The 22,062-nt window shown below is 39.1% G+C and overlaps 1 protein-coding gene across 4 annotated transcripts in view; it reads left to right on the plus strand.

Annotated features, from left to right (window-relative positions):
• The window catches only part of il11ra (interleukin 11 receptor subunit alpha), a 56,498-nt gene that overhangs the window by 30,038 nt on the left and 4,398 nt on the right, over nucleotides 1–22,062 (plus strand). For all 4 annotated transcript variants that reach the window (XR_014921384.1, XM_085463323.1, XM_085463322.1 and 1 more), the window contains exons 2-11: nucleotides 7,565–7,661; nucleotides 13,906–13,972; nucleotides 15,674–15,840; nucleotides 16,502–16,616; nucleotides 17,399–17,559; nucleotides 18,659–18,822; nucleotides 19,228–19,372; nucleotides 19,633–19,725; nucleotides 21,704–21,806; nucleotides 21,981–22,060. Coding sequence is in view for 3 of the 4 variants with exons in the window: in XM_085463323.1 (XP_085319449.1) it covers nucleotides 7,565–7,661; nucleotides 13,906–13,972; nucleotides 15,674–15,840; nucleotides 16,502–16,616; nucleotides 17,399–17,559; nucleotides 18,659–18,822; nucleotides 19,228–19,372; nucleotides 19,633–19,725; nucleotides 21,704–21,806; nucleotides 21,981–22,059 (1,191 nt within the window). In the remaining variant the exon portion in view is untranslated. The remainder of the gene's footprint in view (nucleotides 1–7,564; nucleotides 7,662–13,905; nucleotides 13,973–15,673; nucleotides 15,841–16,501; nucleotides 16,617–17,398; nucleotides 17,560–18,658; nucleotides 18,823–19,227; nucleotides 19,373–19,632; nucleotides 19,726–21,703; nucleotides 21,807–21,980; nucleotides 22,061–22,062) is intronic.

A 22,062-nucleotide genomic window follows, 5' to 3' on the forward strand; every position in this document is an offset into this window, starting at 1 on the left:
AAGAAGGACGTGGAATATGGTAAGATATTTTAAACAATGACATATTTATGTATAGTAATCCTTGAGCATTCTAGCACCCGAGGAAGGCACTATAAAACAGGAAAAACCTGGGGAAAAAAGCAACAAAAAAGACAAGGCAAGCAGTTGTAAAGACCTTTTAAGTTTCCCATATCTGAGGCACTGTTTACATCTACTCAGTTAGTTAAATTGATAGCACTTAAGTGAATTTAAAAACGGTTGTATTATTCCAGTAGAGGATTAAGCTGGTCTGGATACATATTTAAACAATTGCTTGAAGGGCAGTGACATTACAGCTGTATGGACAATATATTGAAATACTCAACACTCATTTTATATAGCTGTGCATTACTTAATTTGTTTACTTTTGTGTCACTTTTTGCATTACTTTTCTGCTATTCTTGCAATTATTAGTGCAAAGTTGATTAAAAACGAGCCCAACTTTACTCAATGTCTTTGTGACCGCAGTTCTACTGTAGAAACAGGCAGCATTTCCTTTGGTGGATGCCCATTTCAGCAAGACTATAGTTACAGTGGGTTGTTATTTTAATTTCTTGGATGGGTTGGTCCAGTTCTTGGAAGGACTAGCCACTTTTTGAAGAATGCCACATAATGCAAAGTACTTCCCAGCCTTAGAGCTGCATGCCCTGCTTTTAAATGATACTAATCCACTATCCCACATTTTTCCCTGTTTGATTTTTAGGAAATCGCATTATGTATTCATAAACTTGGTAGTTTAGGTTAGATGAGCTTTTAAGCTCAGTCACAGATTTTCTGTTGATTGCGCTGTTAATAAACTATTTTGGCACGGCTCAGTTTTCTTAAACATTTGCTCACTCAACTCAAATTTGGCCTTTTTACAGTGTGGAAAATGTGGCCAAGGTCCCATTGCTAAGCGGAGTAAGGAAAACAAGCACGTGTCAAGGTCTTAAACAGTAAGCAACTAGCTTAGAGTGTTGTATAGATAACACTACATTGCCACATGATATGCATCATTGGGAATAGAGTGCTTCTATGTTCCTTTATAGAGTTTTAAGACCCGAACTCTTCCACGGCATGCATTTTTAATTTCTCTTTGATATTTGGGCATATTGGGGCCCGATGCATACTGGGGCTTATTTTTGTTTTTATGAAAAATCAGAGCCACATATGAGGATATTTGTTTCAAATTTTGATAGAACAGTAGCAGTATAATGTCCTCGTAAGTGGATATCAGGCACTTGTAGAGCAAAATTGAGTATTTTGGTCCAAATAACCCAAAATGTGATGTCCACATATGTGTACGCCAGGTCCTAGGAGGTTAAAGCACGTTTAAATTGTAAATGTATTTGTATAGTGCTTTACTAGTCCCTAAGGACCCCAAAGCGTTTTACACATTCAGTCATTCACGCACACATTCACACACTGGTGATGGCAGCTACATTGTAGCCACAGCCACCCTGGGGCGCACTGACAAAGGCGAGGCTGCCGAACACTGGCGCCACCGGGCCCTCTGACCACCACCAGTAGGCAACAGGTGAAGTGTCTTGCCCGAGGACACAACGACCGAGACTGTCCAAGCTGCGGCTCGAACCGGCAACCTTCCGATTACAAGGCGAACTCCCAACTCTTGAGCCGATTTATGGGTGATTTAACCTGGATTTTATACAGATATGCATGCTGTACTTCTCCTTAACCTCCACTTTTCAAATGACTCACTGTATAAATTTTTTCTTGTTTATACGTTTTGTTAAAAAAATTATTTAAAAACTTGAACAAAACAAAACTTGAACAAAATGATTTAGCCTATGGTATGATGAGGAATGGGCGATGAAATATTTACTCAAACAAACAAAGGTGTTCAGAATATGGATGTTTTACTGTGTAGAGAGTATAGCCAAGCACTCACTGAGGAGTAAAGTAGTTAAAAAAAAAACAATTTATTCAGGTCTGAAAAAGCTAGCAGGCTAGAGATGGTGGACAGTCATCAATATGAATACCTCGTGTGAGATATCAGGTTAGAATTTGTTTTATCCAAGGATCTGAATAAATATTCCCTTTACCCATTCATGCCTGTCAACAAATATTTACCTTTTTTCACATTAGACAACAGTAAATATGACAATGTCGCCCATGAGAAATTAAAACTGTTTCCAGACATAGTGTACCTAACATTGTTGACTTTGTTGATCTCATAAAGTGATAGCTTTAGACACCAGTATCCATTCTCAAATAGCTGCCCAGAGTTTGCACTAGACCTTATTTATGTTTGTTTTTTGAAATAAGGAAAAAATCCTTGGATGTCTATAGTGGACTTTGGGTTTGTGTGTTTTGTCTTACAGTAACATTCGACTTGAGCATGCTACACATGTTGTGCTAGTCCTCCACCTGGTAGTTGGTAATGTGTTCTTCTAGTTTTGTTCTTTAGTGGTGGTAGGCAGACAGCTAATACATGCATCACAACCACCTTCTGCTGTTAGTATCTCATTAAATAATAGTAAAGATTGGTAAAACATAGAAAATACATATTTTAAGACCATTCCTGCATAAATCACTGCTGTGCAAAGGTTGAATTGTCACTACACTTTTGAATGTGGGACCTCCATCATTGGACTCTTCAGCACATACTGTAGTGCAATAGGCAAATCATAATATAGTGTAAAGTTTCATAATACTATTATTATATGAATTAGTGTTATAATACCCGAGTGTTGGGTAGCTCCACCTAAGTAATGTAGCTAAGTCTGTGTAAAAATGGAGATCGCAGTCTGAGGTTTAAAGTTGCTGAGTGTGTGATGTGTGACATTACGGCACTGAATGTAACACTGCTGTGCCAGAACACCAGTGGAAAGTGGAGTCTTTGCTCCCCTATCTGGTTTTCAAAAACATCTTTAGGCGATTCAATTTTGCATGACACTGATGGTGCCTTAGTTTTTTGGCAAACACACATGCTACACCTACTAGAAAGGAAGCAGTACCAATGGATCAGTCTGATATTTTCCTTAAAAATTTTGATTGTTAAAAGATGTTATGAAAAAAAAATATATAAGATGATTTAAATCAGCTGTAAATTTCTGATAAATGAGTTTGTAATCATGGGTTTAAACTGTTTTAACCTGGAACTGAGCTTGTGCCAGTACTAATAAGAAGATATGGCTGAACATATAAAAGTAGGACTTCTAAATCTAAATAAATGGTTTCTGATTATCTGAAATTATGTAGAGCTAAAATAAATTTATTTTTTTTAGGGTTTACTTGTCTTTTGTGACAAAGTAGTCAGCTTTATAGTTTTGCATAAGTTTCGTTACTTAAAAATATTTTAAAATTGTGTCACATAACTTCAAATAGATAGCAAATGGTCTTTAAAATGGAGGCATTACAAAGTACATTGTACAATACTTGGTACAGCAGCTTGAATTTGTGAATCCAGTGAGTGAATATGATGAACATTATCTCTTTGAGATAGCTGATCTGCACTGATGCTGCTTAACGGCATAATTAAGTATCTTTAGTCCAATGGTGTGGGTTTACATGGCAAACAATAGGTGTGAGTGTTTCGACACCACTACACCCTACCATTGTGTTTTGCCCTGTGTATCACTATGCTTTTGTTTTGCTCTGAGATCATTATGCAGCCGTCATCCTATTTGGCTTACATTAAGTCCTACCATTAACTGTATTATTTTATTCACAACACTCTAAATCAGTGTCTAAAATTTACTAAACACATCGTAACCATTGCTTAGACATTGGCAAACTCACAGCACTTACATCAGCCAAACACAACACCTTCATGTCCAGATGAAAGCTGATTATTTATTTTATGGTTTAAACAAACATATGATCTCTTTTGCTGAGATGCCAAGAACCAGAGGTGAATGGTTTAAAGTGCTTTTGAATAGACATCGACATATTTGTATTGCTAGTATAACACAAAATTATGATGGAAGTATTGTGATTCCTCAAAATCTGCTGTAAATGGTAACATAGGGAACTATGAATTATTTTTTCCACTATTTACAAAAGTAAAATAGGATTCATTATTAAATTGATTTGTAGTCTCAACAAATGATATTTTTCAACCTATTCTTTTTTCATGTTTGTCTAATCCACACACATGCTATGTTGAGAATTACGACAATGATTGAGAAGGTAGCAGTGAAAATGTCTGTTGTCTAAATTTTGGCGCACAGTGAAAAAAAAAAAGCCATTAACTAAGAAAAAAAGACATTGATATCAAATAAGAGTTTATCTCATGTCTTTTGTGTCATGTATTGCTAAAATCTTGCCGTAGGTATTATTATAGGAACCAAAAAGTATGTCTGAAGCTTTTTGGAACAAACTTTTTTTCCCCCTGAAACGAAACAATGATTCCTAGACTCAGATTGCTTTTTTAAGGTTGTCTTTGGAAAGGATATACGATATTGTGCAGAAGTCTTGAATCACAGCTCATTTTTAGGGTGAATTGTTCTTTACTTTGTGAAGAACTTTTTCTTTTCTTTTTCTTTTTTTTTTCTTTCTTTTTTTTTTTTACCGAGTTTTACAATATTTTTTTTAAAGTGCTATTGACTAATAGCTCCCCAGACCCTTTGATAGGAGCAGCCTGTCATTAAAGTACAGTTTGTTTCCATTTAGTTGAACCTGTCAAAAATGTGAGATAAGACAGTTTGACAGGCAAATAGTATTTTTGTGCCAACAAGATGATTCTCAAAAAGCTATTAGCTTAAAACTTGGGACATCTTGTTATAGTGTGAACTGTATCCTTAAAAAACTGGACAAGTGCAAGGCGAAAGAAGTTGCACCAAAAAAAGAGCCAAAATCCTATTTACAGCTAAGGAAATTGGGGGGGAAATCCAGCAAAACCTGACACAGCACCTGAGAGATGCACCTTTAGCTGATTCATCTGCTGTTCACTGAAGCTTCTTAAGAAAGGGCACCAGTGAGAAAAGACTGACGTATTCCAAATTACACAAGAACTGGATTGAAAATCAGTGGTAACAAGTGTTAAGGACTGATTAATCCAAATGTCAAATACCTGATTCTAATTGTTGTTGATATACACAGAAGAGGTAAGGGGAGAGGAACAACAGTGAGTGTCTACAGTCATGTGTAGACTCTCACAGTTGGAGGCTCTGTCATGGGTTGGGGCTGCATTTCAACCAGTGGTTTTGGGGATTGTATCAAAATTGATATAATTATGAACTCAGAAAAGTACCATGAGATTTTGATCCACCATCTGGAAACCATCTGATTGGCAGCGGCTTCATTTTCTTCAGTATGACAACAATCCCAAACACACTGCTAATGCAATAAAAGCATACCTGGATAGAAAAACACAGTGGAGCACTATCATCCATGGATTGGCCTTTCCAAAACCTGGATCTCAGCATTGTTGAAGCAGTGTGGGATGACCTTGGCAAAGATTGAAGCAAAATGCAGCCAAGATCCAAAGAAGAGCCCTAGAAAAACATCGAGAAAATAGGGTGCATTTTGCACAACATTGTATATAAGCTTAAAAGTCAAAGAACTTCTAACCACTCTCTTTGAAATGTTTCTCACTGTTATGCTATTCTATAATGACCATGCCATAAAACTGTAAATATTAAAGAAACTTGACTATAAGGTGGTGATGTTAGTATACGTACTCATGGAAAAATCTCGAGTGTACATTAGACTAAAAAGAAGAAAAAAAGAAATAGTCCCCTGGATTTGGAGGTTAATTAATCTAGTACTTGATTTCTCCGCCTACTCCCTTCTTTGTGTTTCTTGTTATTGTCGGATTTCATACCACGAAAAGACTGTTAGATAAGCTCACTGAAGGTCTCTGTGGCCTTCTAACTCGCTCCTGATATTTTCTTTCATGAACCATGTTTCTCTCTGACATTGAAAGAAGTGCAGTTTCTGTACAAATAAAAGAAGTTTGTTCTTACCTCATTGTGATGACTTCACCAGGCAGGATTAACCCACAATCAACCCTACATTTTCATTTATACAAACATGACATTGAGCAGTTCAAAAGAGTGAAGTTGAATTATGAGTAACTTTATAACATTATAAAATCATTGTGCTTCTTATTCTTTGCTGTGGGTCAAACCAATTTTTCTGGATTTATTTTTAATTTTTTTTAAACATGCCTGATTAAACATTTTTATATGTTATTTACTGATGTGTGTCTCATATGGATAAAGAAGCAGTCAGGAAGGGTTCATGTGACTGTCCCTGAGCTTGTGTGGAGTTGGAACTTTCTTTTTCTTTTTTCTTTTTTTTTGAAGTCCTTGCTTGCCTTGTCTGTTTTTTAATCACACTACACAGGAAGACATCCATAGTTTTGCGTCTTGTTGTTTAAAGTAAAATTGTTGCAAGTTATGTGGTTATGTAACAAAGGATAAAAGCATTTAAAGCTCGGTGCACTTTCTCACATTCACACATCTGACCAATCATTGTGTGAAATATAATGAGAGGGTTTGCTGAAATGATCTGGTTTCTGAAAGTTACAACAGGAAGTTTTTAGAGAGTATCATCCCCTTATCTCATTTCGCAGTTTCTACATATTTGATTTTTTTCCCCTCGCCTCCTCTCTGTGTGCGTCAGTCCCTCCTACCTCAGACACAGGAGGAAGAGATGCGAGGAGATAGGAGTCGAGGCAACTGGCATTTTACAAAATGAGACATTCGTGGTTGGCAGCCGTCAGTTTAAAGCAATGTCAATTAGCTATGACGGGTGGCACGGCTGCACCATGCTTTGCCTCTTGAATACACTTAATAGTGTTCCAAAAATTTTATAGATTTAATTTTATACACAATGCTAAATTGCAATCAAGCTGTACTTTGCATGTAGTGCTAATTAGGAAATGTAGCATGCCAACAGTGCAGATGCAGACATCATCATGCCTCATATCTTAGTTTAAGAATGCCAGCAGATAATTAGACTTTAGCTCCAATCATCACAGTGATTGGAGCCTAAACACTGAACCTTCATTGTCTTAAATTCAGAACATCTGGGAAAAGAAATGGAGAATTTATAGAAAACTTGAAGATAGATGACTTCTCCAACACATGTGGAGCTGACGATCTTTTTTTTTTTTTGGCAAATGGAAACCTAGAGTCTTGTCCAACATATTTTCACTTTTGTTTTATTTGGGAAATCTGTTTTTAATTTTGAGGAGAAAAAAATCTCTCAACAGTTCCACCACTGAGAGATGGAGGCAAACAGTGGTCTTGGCCAGGCTCTATGCATTTTTGGACTTGGATAGTTTCTGATACTGAATTTTCAGTAATAAGGAAGAAGCATGTACGGCATGATTTGTCAAGTAATTGCATGGAACATGTTTCTAAGCCATTTATACATCGGTATGTAGTTTCTGCTGTGAGGAAACTGACAAAAGAAATGGAAAATTCAGGTTGTTTATGGGCACATTTTTGTTTTCATACCAATTTTCTAGTACAAAATGGACCCAGAATGGAGGTGATGATGATGATAATGCTGCTGCTGCTCATGTTAATGCTTTAAAATAACTCCTAATCATAATGCTACCTCTATTCCTGACTCGATCTCTCTTTCTTTCTAGATGCCAGGCCTTTTGTTCAGCCCTGTGTGTCTGACAGTCATCTGGTTTTTATCGTGGTCACTGTGTCCCAGTTGTGCTCAGATCTGGACCGATGAAGGTGAGACACATGCGCACACACAAACTGCATTTGAACACTTTGCGGAAAGACCTTTTCTGTTTTAACAAGAAGATCTGTGACAGTGCACTTTCAAATTCATGTGCAAACACATGTACTTACACACATATTGTGTTAAGGATCAGGGACAGATTCCTGTGTCAGCTATTTTGGGTGCTCTTGACTTATCTTGACTGCAAGTACTTGTGAGATATAAAGCTCCTGCAACAGAATGGAAGAAGGAAACATATTTTTAATTTCTTTTTTTTTTTTTTAAACCCAGTGCATTTACTATGAAAAATGAAATTGTTAGAAGAGCCGTGACCAGAGAAAGTCTCATTACTCACTTTTGTTCCAACAAGAATTTTATTGTTGAGCCTTTTTGGCCTTAGTGCACAGATTTCTACAGCATTGAGATTCTTTCTTTCTCACTTTCTTTTTTTCTTAATTACTCCAACAAAATGAACAGCTTGCCCATAGACCTTCAGCTGAAACTGTCAAAATGTTTCCTTTTCAGTTCTCCTTTTTTCCCCTTCTTTTCCCTGCAGCAATTCCACACTCAGTTTTTATTGTCTGGAAAATACTAAGTTTCACACAGCTTGCAATTTCTGTGTCCACCCTGCCATCGGATTTCAATGTTAGGAGAGACCTGCAACCTTCCTGTGTGTGTGTGTGTGCCTATGCACGTGTGTCCATGTATGTGGGTATGTGTACTTAAATGCACATTTATGTGTGTGGTTTTATGTCTGTGTGCGCCTGTGCACATGTCTGGGTCCTCTTGCCAGAGGCAGAATCAGATATGAGTGGAACGCTGCGGGTTTGGGGAATAATGTACTTCACTGCCAATAAAACATGAATACACACATTCAGACCAGCCAAATCTTTGAGCTGCACCAAGGCCCCGGGTAGGACACATACATGCTCACACACTCACAAACGCAGAAACAGAGGGAGGATTTTGTGTGTGTGTGTGTGTGTGTGTGTGTGTGTGTTTTCAGTGGTTGAAGGGGAAAAGAAAATCTGGGTAAAGCTGTTGGGAGAGGCTCTACAAGAACAAAAGTGGAGGGAAGGAAAGTATTACACAGAAGATAAGATAAGATAAGATAGATAACTCTTTATTGTCATTGCACAGTCATACATAGTACAGTAGTACAATGAAATTGGAAAAACTGTCCTACGTCGGCACTACAGATAACACAACACGACACGATATGACACATCACAACGTAACAAACAACACAACACAGTATATTAACTTAGTATAAAAAAGAAGAATAAGTGTATGTGTATTGCACACTGTTATTATTGCACATTAATTATTATTGCACCTTGTTATAAATATAAATATTATTGTTATCGTTTTAAACATTGTTACCTCCCCCTAAAAAGTCCAGGGAGGTATCCAGTCAGGTCAGCTATTTACATTGATCAGGGCTATTGCCCTGTTGTAAAAGCTGTCCTTGAGTCTATTTGTTCGGGACCTCAGCAGCCTGAACCTCCTGCCAGACGGCAGCAGCTTAAACACCCGGTGTCCTGGGTGTGTGCAGTCCCGTAGGATGCTGCGTGCCCTCTTGAGACAGCGAGTGCTGTACAGGTCCTTCAGGGAGGGAAGAGGATGTCCAATGATTTTTTGGGCCATGTTGATGACCCTCTGGAGTGCCTTTCTGTGTGCTGTGGTGCAGCTGGAGAACCACACACCGATGCAATATGTCAGCACACTTTCAATGGAGCAGCGGTAGAAGACGGTCAGCAGCTCCTTCTTCAGGTCCATTTTTCTGAGGATTCTCAGAAAGTGGAGACGCTGTTGGGCCTTCTTTAAGACCGCAGAGGTGTTAGAGCTCCATTTGAGGTCTGTGTCTATGTGCACACCCAGAAACTTGAAACTGGAGACCCTTTCCACGCACTCCCCGTTGATGCTGACAGGCTGCAGCTCGGACTTCCTCCTTCTGAAGTCAACTACCAGTTCTTTTGTTTTGGTGGTATTGAGGTCCAGGTTGTTGTCTGCACACCAATCTGACAGCCTCTGAACTTCAGCTCTGTATGCAGTCTCATCTCCCCCTGAGATGAGCCCCACCACAGTGGTATCATCTGCAAACTTGATGACTGTGTTGTCTGGGTGGGAACTAACACAGTCATGTGTGTACAGAGTGTACAGTAGGGGACTCAGTACACAGCCTTGTGGAGAGCCGGTGTTGAGGCTGAGGGCTGAGGAAAGATGAGGCCCCACTCTAACTCTCTGTACACGGTCTGAGAGGAAGTCTCTGATCCAGCGGCAGGTGGTGGAAGGAAGTCCAATTTCCAGCAGTTTATCTATTAGTCTGTCCGGGAGTATCGTATTGAAAGCAGAGCTAAAGTCAACAAAGAGCAGCCTGGCGTAACGGCCCTGCACTTCCAGGTGAGAGATGGTGGTGTGGAGCGTTGTAGCAATGGCATCTTCAGTTGATCTGTTAGCTCTGTATGCAAACTGGAGCGGGTCGAGTGTGGGTGGCAGGCAGGACATGATGTGACGTCGGACCAGTTTCTCAAAGCACTTCATTATAACAGGTGTTAGAGCAACTGGTCGGTAGTCGTTGAGGCTGCTAATGTTAGTACGCTTTGGCAGTGGGACAATTGTGGCTGACTTTAGGCACGGCGGGATGCAGGACTGGGACAGTGAAGTGTTGAAGATCTTAGTGAAGACCCCAGCCAGCTGGTCCGCACACTCTTTTAGGACCTTTGCGGTTACCCCATCTGGTCCGGTGGCCTTCCTGGGGTTCACTGCCCTCAGTGTGCGCCTCACCTCATATTCCTGCACTATGAGGCTTGGGCTGCTGCTGTCCGATGTTTTTGCTGCTGCTGCCTCTGGTCCCTTCACCTCAAAGCGTGCGAAGAAGTGGTTCAGCTCCTCTGCAAGCTCCGCGTTACCCTCAGTCAACGTGGTATTGCCAGGTTTGTAGTTGGTTAAGTGCTGAACTCCCTGCCATACCTGTCGTGAGTTGTTGGTGGTGAAGTGGTCTTCGATCCTTCTCTTGTACGCTGCCTTGGCCTCTCTGATGCCTCTTTTCAACTGAGATCTGGCTGCACTGTACTGCATACCATCACCGGATCTAAAAGCGGCGTCACGTTGCTTCAGCAGGACCTGGACCTCTTTAGTCATCCAGGGTTTCTGGTTGGAATACACCCGGAGACGTTTGTCCACAGTGACACTGTTGACACAGAAGTTAATATATGAGAGCACTGATGTTGTGTGCTCTTCAAGGTCCTGATGTTCGAACACGCTCCAGTCCGTGTTTTCAAAACAGTCCTGCAGCTGATGTGATGCACCTTCTGGCCAGGTTTTCACAGTTTTTGTGACTGGGGGGGCTCTTCTCCTAATGGGAGTGTATGCAGGGATCAACAGCATGGACATGTGGTCTGACAAACCTAGATGTGGTAGAGGGGTTGCTCTGTAGCCTTTTTGGATGTTGCTGTAAGATGAAACAATACGAAAAGATAAAGGTGAAAGGTAATATTTAACCTACTACGCTTGTTTTGTTATATGGACACAAGTGGGGTTGAATGATTAAACCTTTTTATATAGAAGTTACAGTTAAATGGCTACTGGTTTAGCTTGCAGGTTAAGCAGGTACCCATATCCCAAAAGGCTAAATGCAGCAGCCCAATCTCAACTTGGACCCGAGGGCCTTTGGTGCATGTATGCCCTCACACGCTTTCTCCCTGTTTTCTGTTCACTGCACAATGCACACGTATCTAATCAAGGTGGAAAGTCGAAATGCATAATTAAAATAAGAAATTGCAATGCAATATATTCATTACACATAAATTGAAATGTTGCATATCTTTTCTTTTATTTTGATAATTATGACTTATAGCACATGGAAATTAGAAATCAATTATCTCAGATTATTAGAACATTTACTAAGATCAATCAAAAAAGGATTTACCATAAAGAAATATATAACTTCTAAAAAGTATGTCTTATTTGCTTGTGGCTCCTTTACCATGAATCACTCAATCACTGCTGGGTAGCTTTGATAACATACCTTAGCTCACCTGTATTTTGGAGTTGGTTATTTCTCATCTTTCGGACAAATACCTCTGGCTGTCCAACAAAGCACAGTAGTGACATCAGGAAACAATTTGGCAGTAGTTTGGGCACCATGGGGAAATGCCAAGTCCTACTGGAAAAGGAAATAGTTGGCTTTAGACTTTGGATAAAACCAACCACCACCAACATCGGTTGATGGTATGGCACGCCAAATCATTAAAGACTCCAGAAATGTCAGTCTGTACTTCAAACACCTTGGATTCTGTGCCTTCAAGTCTCTAAGACCTTGATCTAGCAATCGTAAAAGTAAAGTATTTATTTATTTTTCAGAAATCTGTAGTTTTGTTTTTTGGATTTTTTTTGTTTGAGTTTTGCCTGAACCCTTACAAGCTTTTTTTCTTTTAATGTTTCCAGATCTTACTCATTAAGTTGTTGATTGAAGAGCAATTAAACTGATCAAATTAATTCAAACCGTAAATAACAAGATGCAGGCTTATTTTTATTTCCATTATTGAAACTGGAGAGCGTTTTTCTCATTTTGAAAGTTTTAGATGTATCTTTCTATCACAGCTCTGTTTCTAATGTCACTCAGCTTTGTACTCTCCTCTTTGAGCATTTATCTCCTACGCTCAAAAATATAAATGCAACCACAAAGTCACTGTGGATCATTGTTCCTCTTTTCCCAGCGGTCTCATTTTGCACAGCTACTAACAGCAGGAGTGCCAGTGAAAACCAAATATTGAAACTGCTGTCAGTAAAGTCGTCATCTTGAGTATGTGTCAAATTTAATTTAGGATTTACTTAGTTGGTCCCCAAAGGGCATACGCAGTTGTTATGGGAGGGGGAAAAATAATATATGTAACAACATATAGTAGATGCCTCTTCTTCTCCATGTGATTTCTGAACATAAAAGGAGGTTTCAGCTTAATGAAGCCACTTTATTAAGTTTGTTACAAGATAATAAGATACAAAAAAAGCTGAATTAATGGAAAATGCAGAATCACAAACCTGGGGTAGATTGTTTGCTACCAAGGGAGGAGAGGTCGGCAGGGAGTATGCATGCCTGAGTGATTGAGGTTAACATTAATGAAGGTGTGTTCGTGGCAGACTGGCAGTCAGTGTTTTTGTTTTTTTTTTCTTTTCCTTCACACTGAATCTACTATAAATGCTGGCATTCACTTTTTGTAGCCAAGCTAAACATACACACAGATACTCATACTGGAGATAGTGTATCAAGTTTGCAAATCACTACAGCCACCTCAAATATTTGCTCAGGTATACACTAGTCTTAGTATTCCTTCAAATCTGCACCACCCTGCAATTTTGTGTGACAGCATGTTGTAGTTTTGCAGATTACAAAGAATATTACTGATATCAAAATTTCATATCCAGAGTCATTAGTATCCATTGTTGCTGGATTTAAATTGGAGAATGATCTTTAAAACTACAAGGTTACATCTGTATCTAATCTTACATTGTTTAATAAATAATATACCAAAAAGCCCTAAACTGTTAGGTTGCCATAGTTGTCTATGGATTAAAGCATAGCTGCAGCAAAGCTGGTGAAGAGGAGGATATCAGAGATAAAACCTAAAAAATCTCAGCAGATAAAACTAAAGTTATCTCTATTATTCAATACAGCAGTAATTTGAAATAGAAATAAATACAAGTCACCGTGAAATATGTTACTGTGTCTTTGTGAAGTTAAGACTGGGAAACCAAGGTGATTTTGAGTCTTCTGTAATCAATGAGTGAGCATTATCAACAAGAAAATTGAAGGTTCCATATTGTAGAAAGTGAACACTTTTCATATTACAGCACTTCCAAGTTTAAAACTCTCACACGACCTGCCGTACTGTCTCCTTTTGTAGAAGCCAGTACGACAGGATGTTCCTGGTATTTTGGTGAAACGTTTCACTGATCCTCTGTCCATTATTAAATGGCTCCCAGATTGGATTTGCTGATACACAGTAATATTACTTTAATGATGGAGCAGCTTTATACTGTGAGCCAAAGTCTCCTCAGCCTGGTGTCTGCAGGATCCCTTGCCTTGTATGGTCATGTTATTGTGACACGGCAGAATATACTGTAAATGGTGCCGCTTGAATCACATTAATACAGACAATGCTGACACATGGTATGTTAGATTGTGCAATGTGCAAATACTGCAAGCCAGACAACACAGTGCTTTAATATTTTATGCGATGTCTGTGTTTGCAGTGTCAGGCGAGCAGTATGGGCGCTTGGAGTCGAATGTGACACTGGCATGCAATAATTCGGAAATCAGGTAAGGAAGAAAAAAGAGCAACACACTAGCACACTTGTTGTGGTGTTGGAAAGAGTTGTTCAGTATAGCATCTCCATGCATTTGCACGCAGAGCAAATTTGTCATAAAGGTTTTGATGATATTAATTGATATACTGAAAAACTGTTAGACTCATTGTTTTTCTTAGTTATTTTCTTACTCAGAAGGTTCATTTTTAATGTTGGTGTCAAAAGAAGTTTGCCATAGTCCCCAGTGTCATCGGCCTAGAAACCAGTTTGCGGCCATCTGTTAACTACCATTAGGGTCATTAGGGAAGCTGTTTCGAGAGTGGTTGCTGGAGTGTGCTGTGAATTCAATCGCTAAGCCTCAGTCATATTGGCTTAAGGCCAGTCAGTCACTGGTAACCACTGGTCGCTGGGGAATTGTGCGTGTATTCCCAGAGCTGTTGCAGGAAATTGCTTGCTTTTGCCAGGTTAAATTCATTGCAAAGAAGTACATGTTAATGCCCCCAAAACCTCCTCTGATTACTTTGGTCACTTCAGTTTGCTGCTATTTCCTGTAGTATGTAGGGTAGACATCGAATTGACACACAAAGACTTGCCACTTACTTGCTAAGATGCAGTGCAAATCAGGAAAATATAATGTTGCACCTTTTTAAATGTGCTGGTTTCAGCTGTAAAGCACAATTTTTCAAGTTTTACTACAATTTGGTGGTTTGGTGCAGATAGGCCAGGGTCTTGGGTGAACCATGGGTGAATGCGGCAATCCTCTAGCAACCAAAGCAATCACAAGGAGGTTTTTAGTACTCCTTCCTCAACCAATTTTAGCCAACAACCACTTGCCAGCCAATAGGAATATATTTTTCACTAGTGACTGGAGGTTGCCAAGTGGTCTTTAGGCCTGCTTAACCGAGGCCTTAATTACAACAAAGAAACTTAACAGCAGATATCTTACTTAAAAGAAAAACCCGTAAGCTTTACAGAGATGAGACAAAAATAAGATACTACACATAACTGAAGCATAATGCCAGCAAATTCCATAGGAAAAGATTCTGAAGAATTAGTTGATTATACGAACATATACTGTGTCGTCCACAGGACTATAGAAACCTTATCTTTTTATGGCGTATACCTAATTGCTCAAATGGTCAGTCTCAGGTATATTCATGCCTTTACTCTACTGCTAAAATTGTTCATTGTCCTGTAGTGTATTGTATGTGCCTTCATCCTGTTTTTGTCATGCTTGAGTGAAGCACTGGCGTGTTTAACAGTAGTTTTCTGCCCATACAGTTACTATTGGCTTCAATAGCTGCAAGTTAACAGTTATCATTAATTTGGTTAACTTTACTTGCACCTTTCTTGTCATAATGCAGCTAAATAATGTACATGACTTGACATGAATAAGGACGGCTTCTTAATGGCATCAACAAACTGTGCATTTTGTTATTGTTTGACTTACATAGCAGAAGAAAGTAGTGTGTTGCTCAAAAAAAGTAATAAGATGTACTTCTTTATTTTAAACAAAAGGGGGGCTGGCACAATAAAAATGAATGTAATATAACCTGTACTGATGTTGTGTTAGTTGTAGTTTCTTTATAAATGAATGTTGTAACATGTATGTTTTTGATATTAGGTGCTTACTGTTATTGTTCTAATCTAGGATTGGAGTTGAGATAAAGTCCCCTAAAGCATAATAACCAAAGTCTAACATGTCCCTGACTAGGTTACCTGTGTCGTGGCATCTCAGCCACAGCGCAGTGTTACCATGGCATCAAGTGACACCAAATGGAAGCTTAGTCCTGCTGCGTGTCAACCATTCAGCGCAGGGCACCTACAGCTGCTATGACAACAGTGGGCGGCTCCTCCGTTCTATAAAACTCAGGCTGGGCCGTAAGTGTTCCTGTGACTTGTTAAGCTTGCTCTTAATTTATGGGTTAGCACCATTAAAAAGGTCTGTTCTGTATCTAGTCTTTTGGCATGGGACTGCAGCCTTCAAAAATTCAGTTTTCTAAGCAGAAACCTGTTTGCATCCCTGTGTTACAGGCCCCATGTATACAGTAAGTCTCCCAATCCCCTACAGATCTTAGAGGAAGTTTATGTTTGTGCCCCTGAGAAATTCTCATTTCTTTTACAAATTTATCTCAACATGTTTTTATTTCCCTCTGGATCTGCATTTTTAATGAAGGAATTTAACAGGACAACTTACTGAAACAGTGATAATCAGAGCACCAATGCTGGTCCTCAGAGGAAACTGGTCTTATCGTTTATCAATTAGACAAAATTGCCTCCCACTTCCTATAACTGTCTTGCACAGGAAGCATCTCCCTAAGTAGGCTTCCTTTTGAAGTTCAGGGAATTTTTCCATGGTACTGGTCATTCAATATTTTGGTTAATGTGCAGGAAACTAGGGCACAGACACCGAGCTGTTAATTTTAGACTTGAAGACAAGCCATATAAACTTTAAAATATATAACAACTTATAACAGAGCTCTGAAAAACATCACTCCCTTTCTATCCTGAAAATGATCTATGCCTTACTACTGTTCCCCAGATCCCCCTGGGCGGCTGACCATTTCCTGTCAAGTGCCCAATCACACACATGTTCGCTGCTCCTGGGTAGAAACTGTAAAGACCTTTCTGCCAGCAGAGTATAATGCCTCCTTCAGGTAAGAGCTAGTTACTGCACAGAGTTGAATTTTGAATGCAGTGTGTATAGTTTGAGTAGTATGCTAATATATAGTATATATCAAATTATCCTTCTTTGAGTCTGCTGTTCTTCCTCCAACTTGTCATATGGCTCTTAAGCTGGGCATGCATACCTTTGCAAACTGTAGTGTTCTCAAACAGGAAACAATACACATTTAAAGTGTTTTCATGGACTGCAGTAGACACTAGCAGGAACAAGACTGACTCTTAAGGACTGCTGAGTAAAGATTAGACATTCAGCTGGTGGACAATTCAACAAATAAATAATAAGTGTAAACAAATACAGTCACAATATGACTTTTCTACTCTGAGATGTAAGCATACTGAAGCACTGAACCACAAAAGGGCTATTAGATCTGTTACCTTTTTGCTGTTGAGGTAAATAATTTCACTTGTGCCATTGTCATTTCTGTTCATTTTATCTTTTGTCTCACTGGTAAATGTTTGGCACACTTCGAAAAAATTCTTATTGGGAAACACTAGAAGAGACTGATTCTTAATAATTCATCTGGAATTTACAGACCACACACTACACAGCTTTATCTGGTCACTGTAAACACCATAAGCCTTGGCGGAACAGACTCTCAGAGCTGACATGTACACACTACATTTATATCAGCCTGACATTTATTTAGAGGCTTCAGTATTGAGCTGTGGTGAATTGGTTGTACTATCTTTGCTGTTTTTAGCACATATTTCAGTTGTCATTAACTCTAAATAGCATTTTTTGTGTGTTTTTAAGCAATGGTAAAGAGTGGAGCCCATGCATCGTGGACGTCACCCAGAAGCACTGCGATGTAGTTCACCCTGCTTTCTGGCAGCCCATCCATACCCTTAGAATCACAGAGACGAATGCACTTGGGTCTAAGAATACAACCGCCAGTGTTAAATTACACGAGCTATGTAAGATCACGCTAAACACACTTGTGTAATATAGACCTCATATATACATTACATTTTAAGGATTTTTTTCCCATTTCCAAAATATTACCTGCATTATGAATAAACACACAAAACAAATTCTGGGAACACAAAGTGGAATTTCACACATGCACAGGTAAAGTTAAAGCAAACTGGTGTGTACAGAAGACAATGCATCATGATATCTAATGACACACGCCTGTCTTTGTTACTGCTGTTATGACCATGCCCTTGTGATTCTCATATTATGACCTAATTCATCCTGTTTTGCTGCATCACTGTCAAAGATTTACAGTTAACAAACAGTCAGGTGAATAAACAACACTGAGACACTTGTGTAGGTTAACGTGCTGCACGGGTGAAAAGCTCAGAGCGAATCACCCCGAACTGCAGTATTCGTTTATTTTTATAGGTTACATCGTCAATATGCAAATATAATCACATTTCCTGTTACGCAGGTCCTGATGCTGTCTGTGTGTAAGCTGTGTGTGTGTGTCACAGAGTATGTGTGTTGCAGGTCAATTTCTAAGAATAATATAATGCAAGTCAACTTCTGCGGATATGTATTTCTGTACTGGTCTCTTGCGGTAAATGCCAGTGTCACAGGGTCAGCTTCCTGTTTCTACAGAAAACTGTGTCTGGTGAAATATGTATAACATAACTTTTGAAGAATAAGCAAATAAAACAATAAAAACTACCTAACAATCACTGTCTACATTTTCACTGCTCTCGAATAGAGGCGTTCATAGCTGTTTGAGATCTGTGAATGGCCATTAGATGTTGTTCACCATTTTTCCCATTCTCTGCATTTTTGTTTAACACACAGGTGAGGGCAATATTTAAAACAATGACAATAGTTAATGAAATCATTGAAGTTAAATTGGATTCATTGTACCAGTTGTACCAGGTCATGATTTTGTTTCAACATACTTTATTTCATTAACGTCATTATTTTAGAGTTTTTGATCACCAATAGTAACATCAAAGTAAAACAGCATGAGAGATTTTGTATGTTTTTTGCCCAGTGAAAATAACAAAATATAATACTTAATCAAATTTGATTTAATCCTGTGTTTTCCAGTAAAACCAGACCCTCCAGAGTCAGTGTTGGTGAAGGAACTTGGAGGGTATCCAAAGAAGCTACTGATCTCATGGAGATTTCCCTCTTCCTGGCCCCAGCATGATGCTTTTCCTTTGATATTTCATATCAGATATAGGCCACAGGGCTCTATGTTCTGGTCAGAGGTTCGTAAGCAAGACCGTTGATTTCACTTCAATGTCGATGGGGTTGTAGTTAGGAATAAACTTGAACATGCACATTGGAGAAAATATAAAAAATGTTTCAAATATTTTACCAGCAGTTGAAAATAATTTTTTGATTTCCAACTGATAAAGCACAACTTTCTGCTTTTATAAACTGAGATAAAACATTAAAAGCCGCACAACTGTTTCACTGTTTTTGTTTTGGTAGGTCACTTTAAACACACTACAGCTAAACACAAGGGGGGAAGTGTTGGTCATGAACTTCTGCATTGCGGTTTCTTTGTTTTAACTTTCCAAGTTGACTGCTACCATCTTGTTTGTGTGTGTGTGTGTGTGTGTGTGTGTGTGTGCTCCTTCCCTGACATGTTTCTCTCTCTTTTTAACCAGATTTACTCTTTGGATAATTCAATTGTAATATGGGACGCTCTGGCAGGCCACCTTCACCAGGTTCAGGTCCGAACCCGTGATGAAATTAACGCGGAGAGCCAGTGGAGTGAATGGTCTCCTCTGCTACTCGGCAGGCCCTGGGAAGGTAGGAGGAAAAATTAAAGTAGTCCGTATCAGTCATTTTATTTTGAGAGTAAATTTACGATGCAAAAAGCGATCAATAAATTAAGGCATTATATAGATTTGATTAAAAGGTAACACGATCAAATAATTATCTTTAAATACACTTAAAGTTGAATCACATTCAGTTAAGAGTAGTATTAGAACTTTTATTAAAGGCTTTGTACTATTCCTGTCTACTGACTGAAGTAAAAAACTTACTCTGGGCCTGTGTTTGCCTTACAGACTATACCACCCCTGAGCCTGATGTGGAGCCAGAGGACATCTTTACTCTCCCAACCAAATCAAAGCCTGAAGCCTCCACTCCAAAGTCACGGGGTAAGACACCAAATGAAAACTGTTATTACAATCAGCTATGTTGGGGGTCAACTAGAGTGCAGCTAATGTCACTAGATTAGTACTACACCACCTAGGTTGCTACCACAATTACCACAACCCCTTTTAGCACTACTAATATTAGACCTGCTCTGTAACAGTTGCTATTACCGTTTCATTACTAAGTAATTTTAACCATAAATGATTTTCATTTATTAGCATGTTTTTAGCAGATTGTTTTTTTCCGCTCTCCCTCTGTCTAGATTTTACTCAGTTATCTTCAACAGCTGAGAAGCTGAGGCATTATTTACAGTTATTAGAGGAATTAAACACATAGCAGTAGAATGAAAATTATGTTTATATATGCATTTTGCTTTCCTATAGCACTTAGAAAGGTCTTTCTGGTTCTTTGACCCAATAGCCCCTTGAATTAGTGTGGATGGCCTGACCTTATGTTTTGTAAAAGTTTTACAAAACATAAGACATTTTTAACTCGAGAGTCCCAGACTCCGGGTTAGGTTCGGAGAGTAGTCTGGCACTTAGTTGTGGTTGTCAAACTTAAGGGTAAGAGGCTTGGGGATGCGTTAATGTCTGCGATGTCATCACAAAGACAGCCAATTATACATTTCCCTTGTGTGTATGTGTGGTCCTCCTCCTCCCCCTCACACATAGCATGGGGTAGACAGCAGTCACTGTGGAGGAAATACTACTATCAGAGAACAATTTTTAGCCAAAATATGAACACCTCTTGTCCAAGTGATTTTTAAGTGCACTTGATACTGCACTTACTCCAGTTTCCAGTAACATGCCCAACAAGTTTGAAGTGGATCAGATGAACAGTTACTGAGATAGAGGGGAAAAAAGAGAAATATCTTTTTTTAATGATGTAGGTGTCCTTCAGTGTATCTATTGGCCCTTTTTTGAGCATATATTAGATGAAAATGATTGAAAACCACTGAACTATGCGAATCATAGCCTAATAAGCGCAAGACGAGATGTTTTTACCTTGTGTTTTGGTGGCATTGAGAAGGCTCATCGGGCATTGATGCAGCAGCAATCTCTAGGAAGGCATTTATTATGGTTATTACTTGTTACTTGATAGAACAGTGCAAGTAGCTTGTGCCTGGCTTCATCACCAAATTACATATAATTGCAGTAATTGGCACCTGTGGGTTGTCATGTTTTCTACGATGCTGTGTGCACACTGGATGAAAGCAAAGTACATGGCAAGCTCAGGTATACATGGGAAAAAAACAGAGTTAAAAGCAGCCTGCAGCTGCAAGCATGGCGTCTAAAATATACACATCCAGGATACGCACAACAAGTATACACCCACCCACACGCAGTATATACAAGGAGACAACTACAGGTTTGGCAGTGGAGGACAGGCTAAAAGCCTGTGACTGGTGCTGTTGGATTATTTAAACTGGTGTCCTGTGAAGCAGATGTCTTCTTCTATTTGTGTCAGCGTGTGAGAGAAAGCACTGTCGTTTGCAGATGTGCTCATAAATCACCTTTTAATGCTGTCAGTAATATGCACTTTTGCTTTTTCGTTTTTGGATGTGTTGGTACTTTTACAGTTCGGGTTGATGTTTTCTCTCATTTGTGTATGTGAAAGCGAGTTGTTTACTCCTCTCAGTATAATAAATGCATGTTTGGATGAAAAGCCATAATGGCAGATTTCAAATTAGCTTCTCACCAGGGAGTAATTAAATCCAGGAACACACACAGCTTTTTTTCTTTCCATTTTTGTCTCACATAGATGTGTAAACTTCTTTTTTTTTCTCCCCATGTTATGCCAATTTGGACTTTTATTGTATTTATTTCACTGCACTTTTACATCTGCTTATTCCATCATGTGTGCGTTCGTCTCTCTGCAATGTCCTGTGTGAATTCTGTCATCTGTCCTTCTCTGTACCTCCCACCCTGCTTGTTTTGCTGAACCTCCCTTCTCCTCTGCTCCTCTTCTCTTCCCACCCAGGTTCTAAACACGGGGATGAAGGTAATTTAGGTCTGGTGATTCTCCTGGTTTTGTTCTCAGTGGTCATCCTCACCACCATCTTTTCCCTCATCTTTGTTGTGTGGTAAGAAAAATACACACACAGGCATATCCCACATCCACAGTCCATGACTGTGTGGTCTGTGTCTCTGTTTTAGTTTGAGTAACATTTTTTTTCTTCTTTTTTTTTTTTTTTGGATAGCCTGGCATTCTTAAAGTTTTTGTCAGTCAGTGTTGATGTTTCATTTTGTATATCCAGGATGAGACAGAGGCGACGTGATCATGCCACCAAACAAGAGCTCACCTCTATGGTCAAGATGAAGTCCATCCCAATCTAATGT

This window comes from Copadichromis virginalis, linkage group LG7 (genome assembly GCF_057382275.1).
Source record: "Copadichromis virginalis isolate Kocher_CV1m ecotype Utaka linkage group LG7, C_Virginalis_male_GT1.1, whole genome shotgun sequence".
NCBI classification, from domain to species: Eukaryota; Metazoa; Chordata; class Actinopteri; order Cichliformes; family Cichlidae; genus Copadichromis; species Copadichromis virginalis.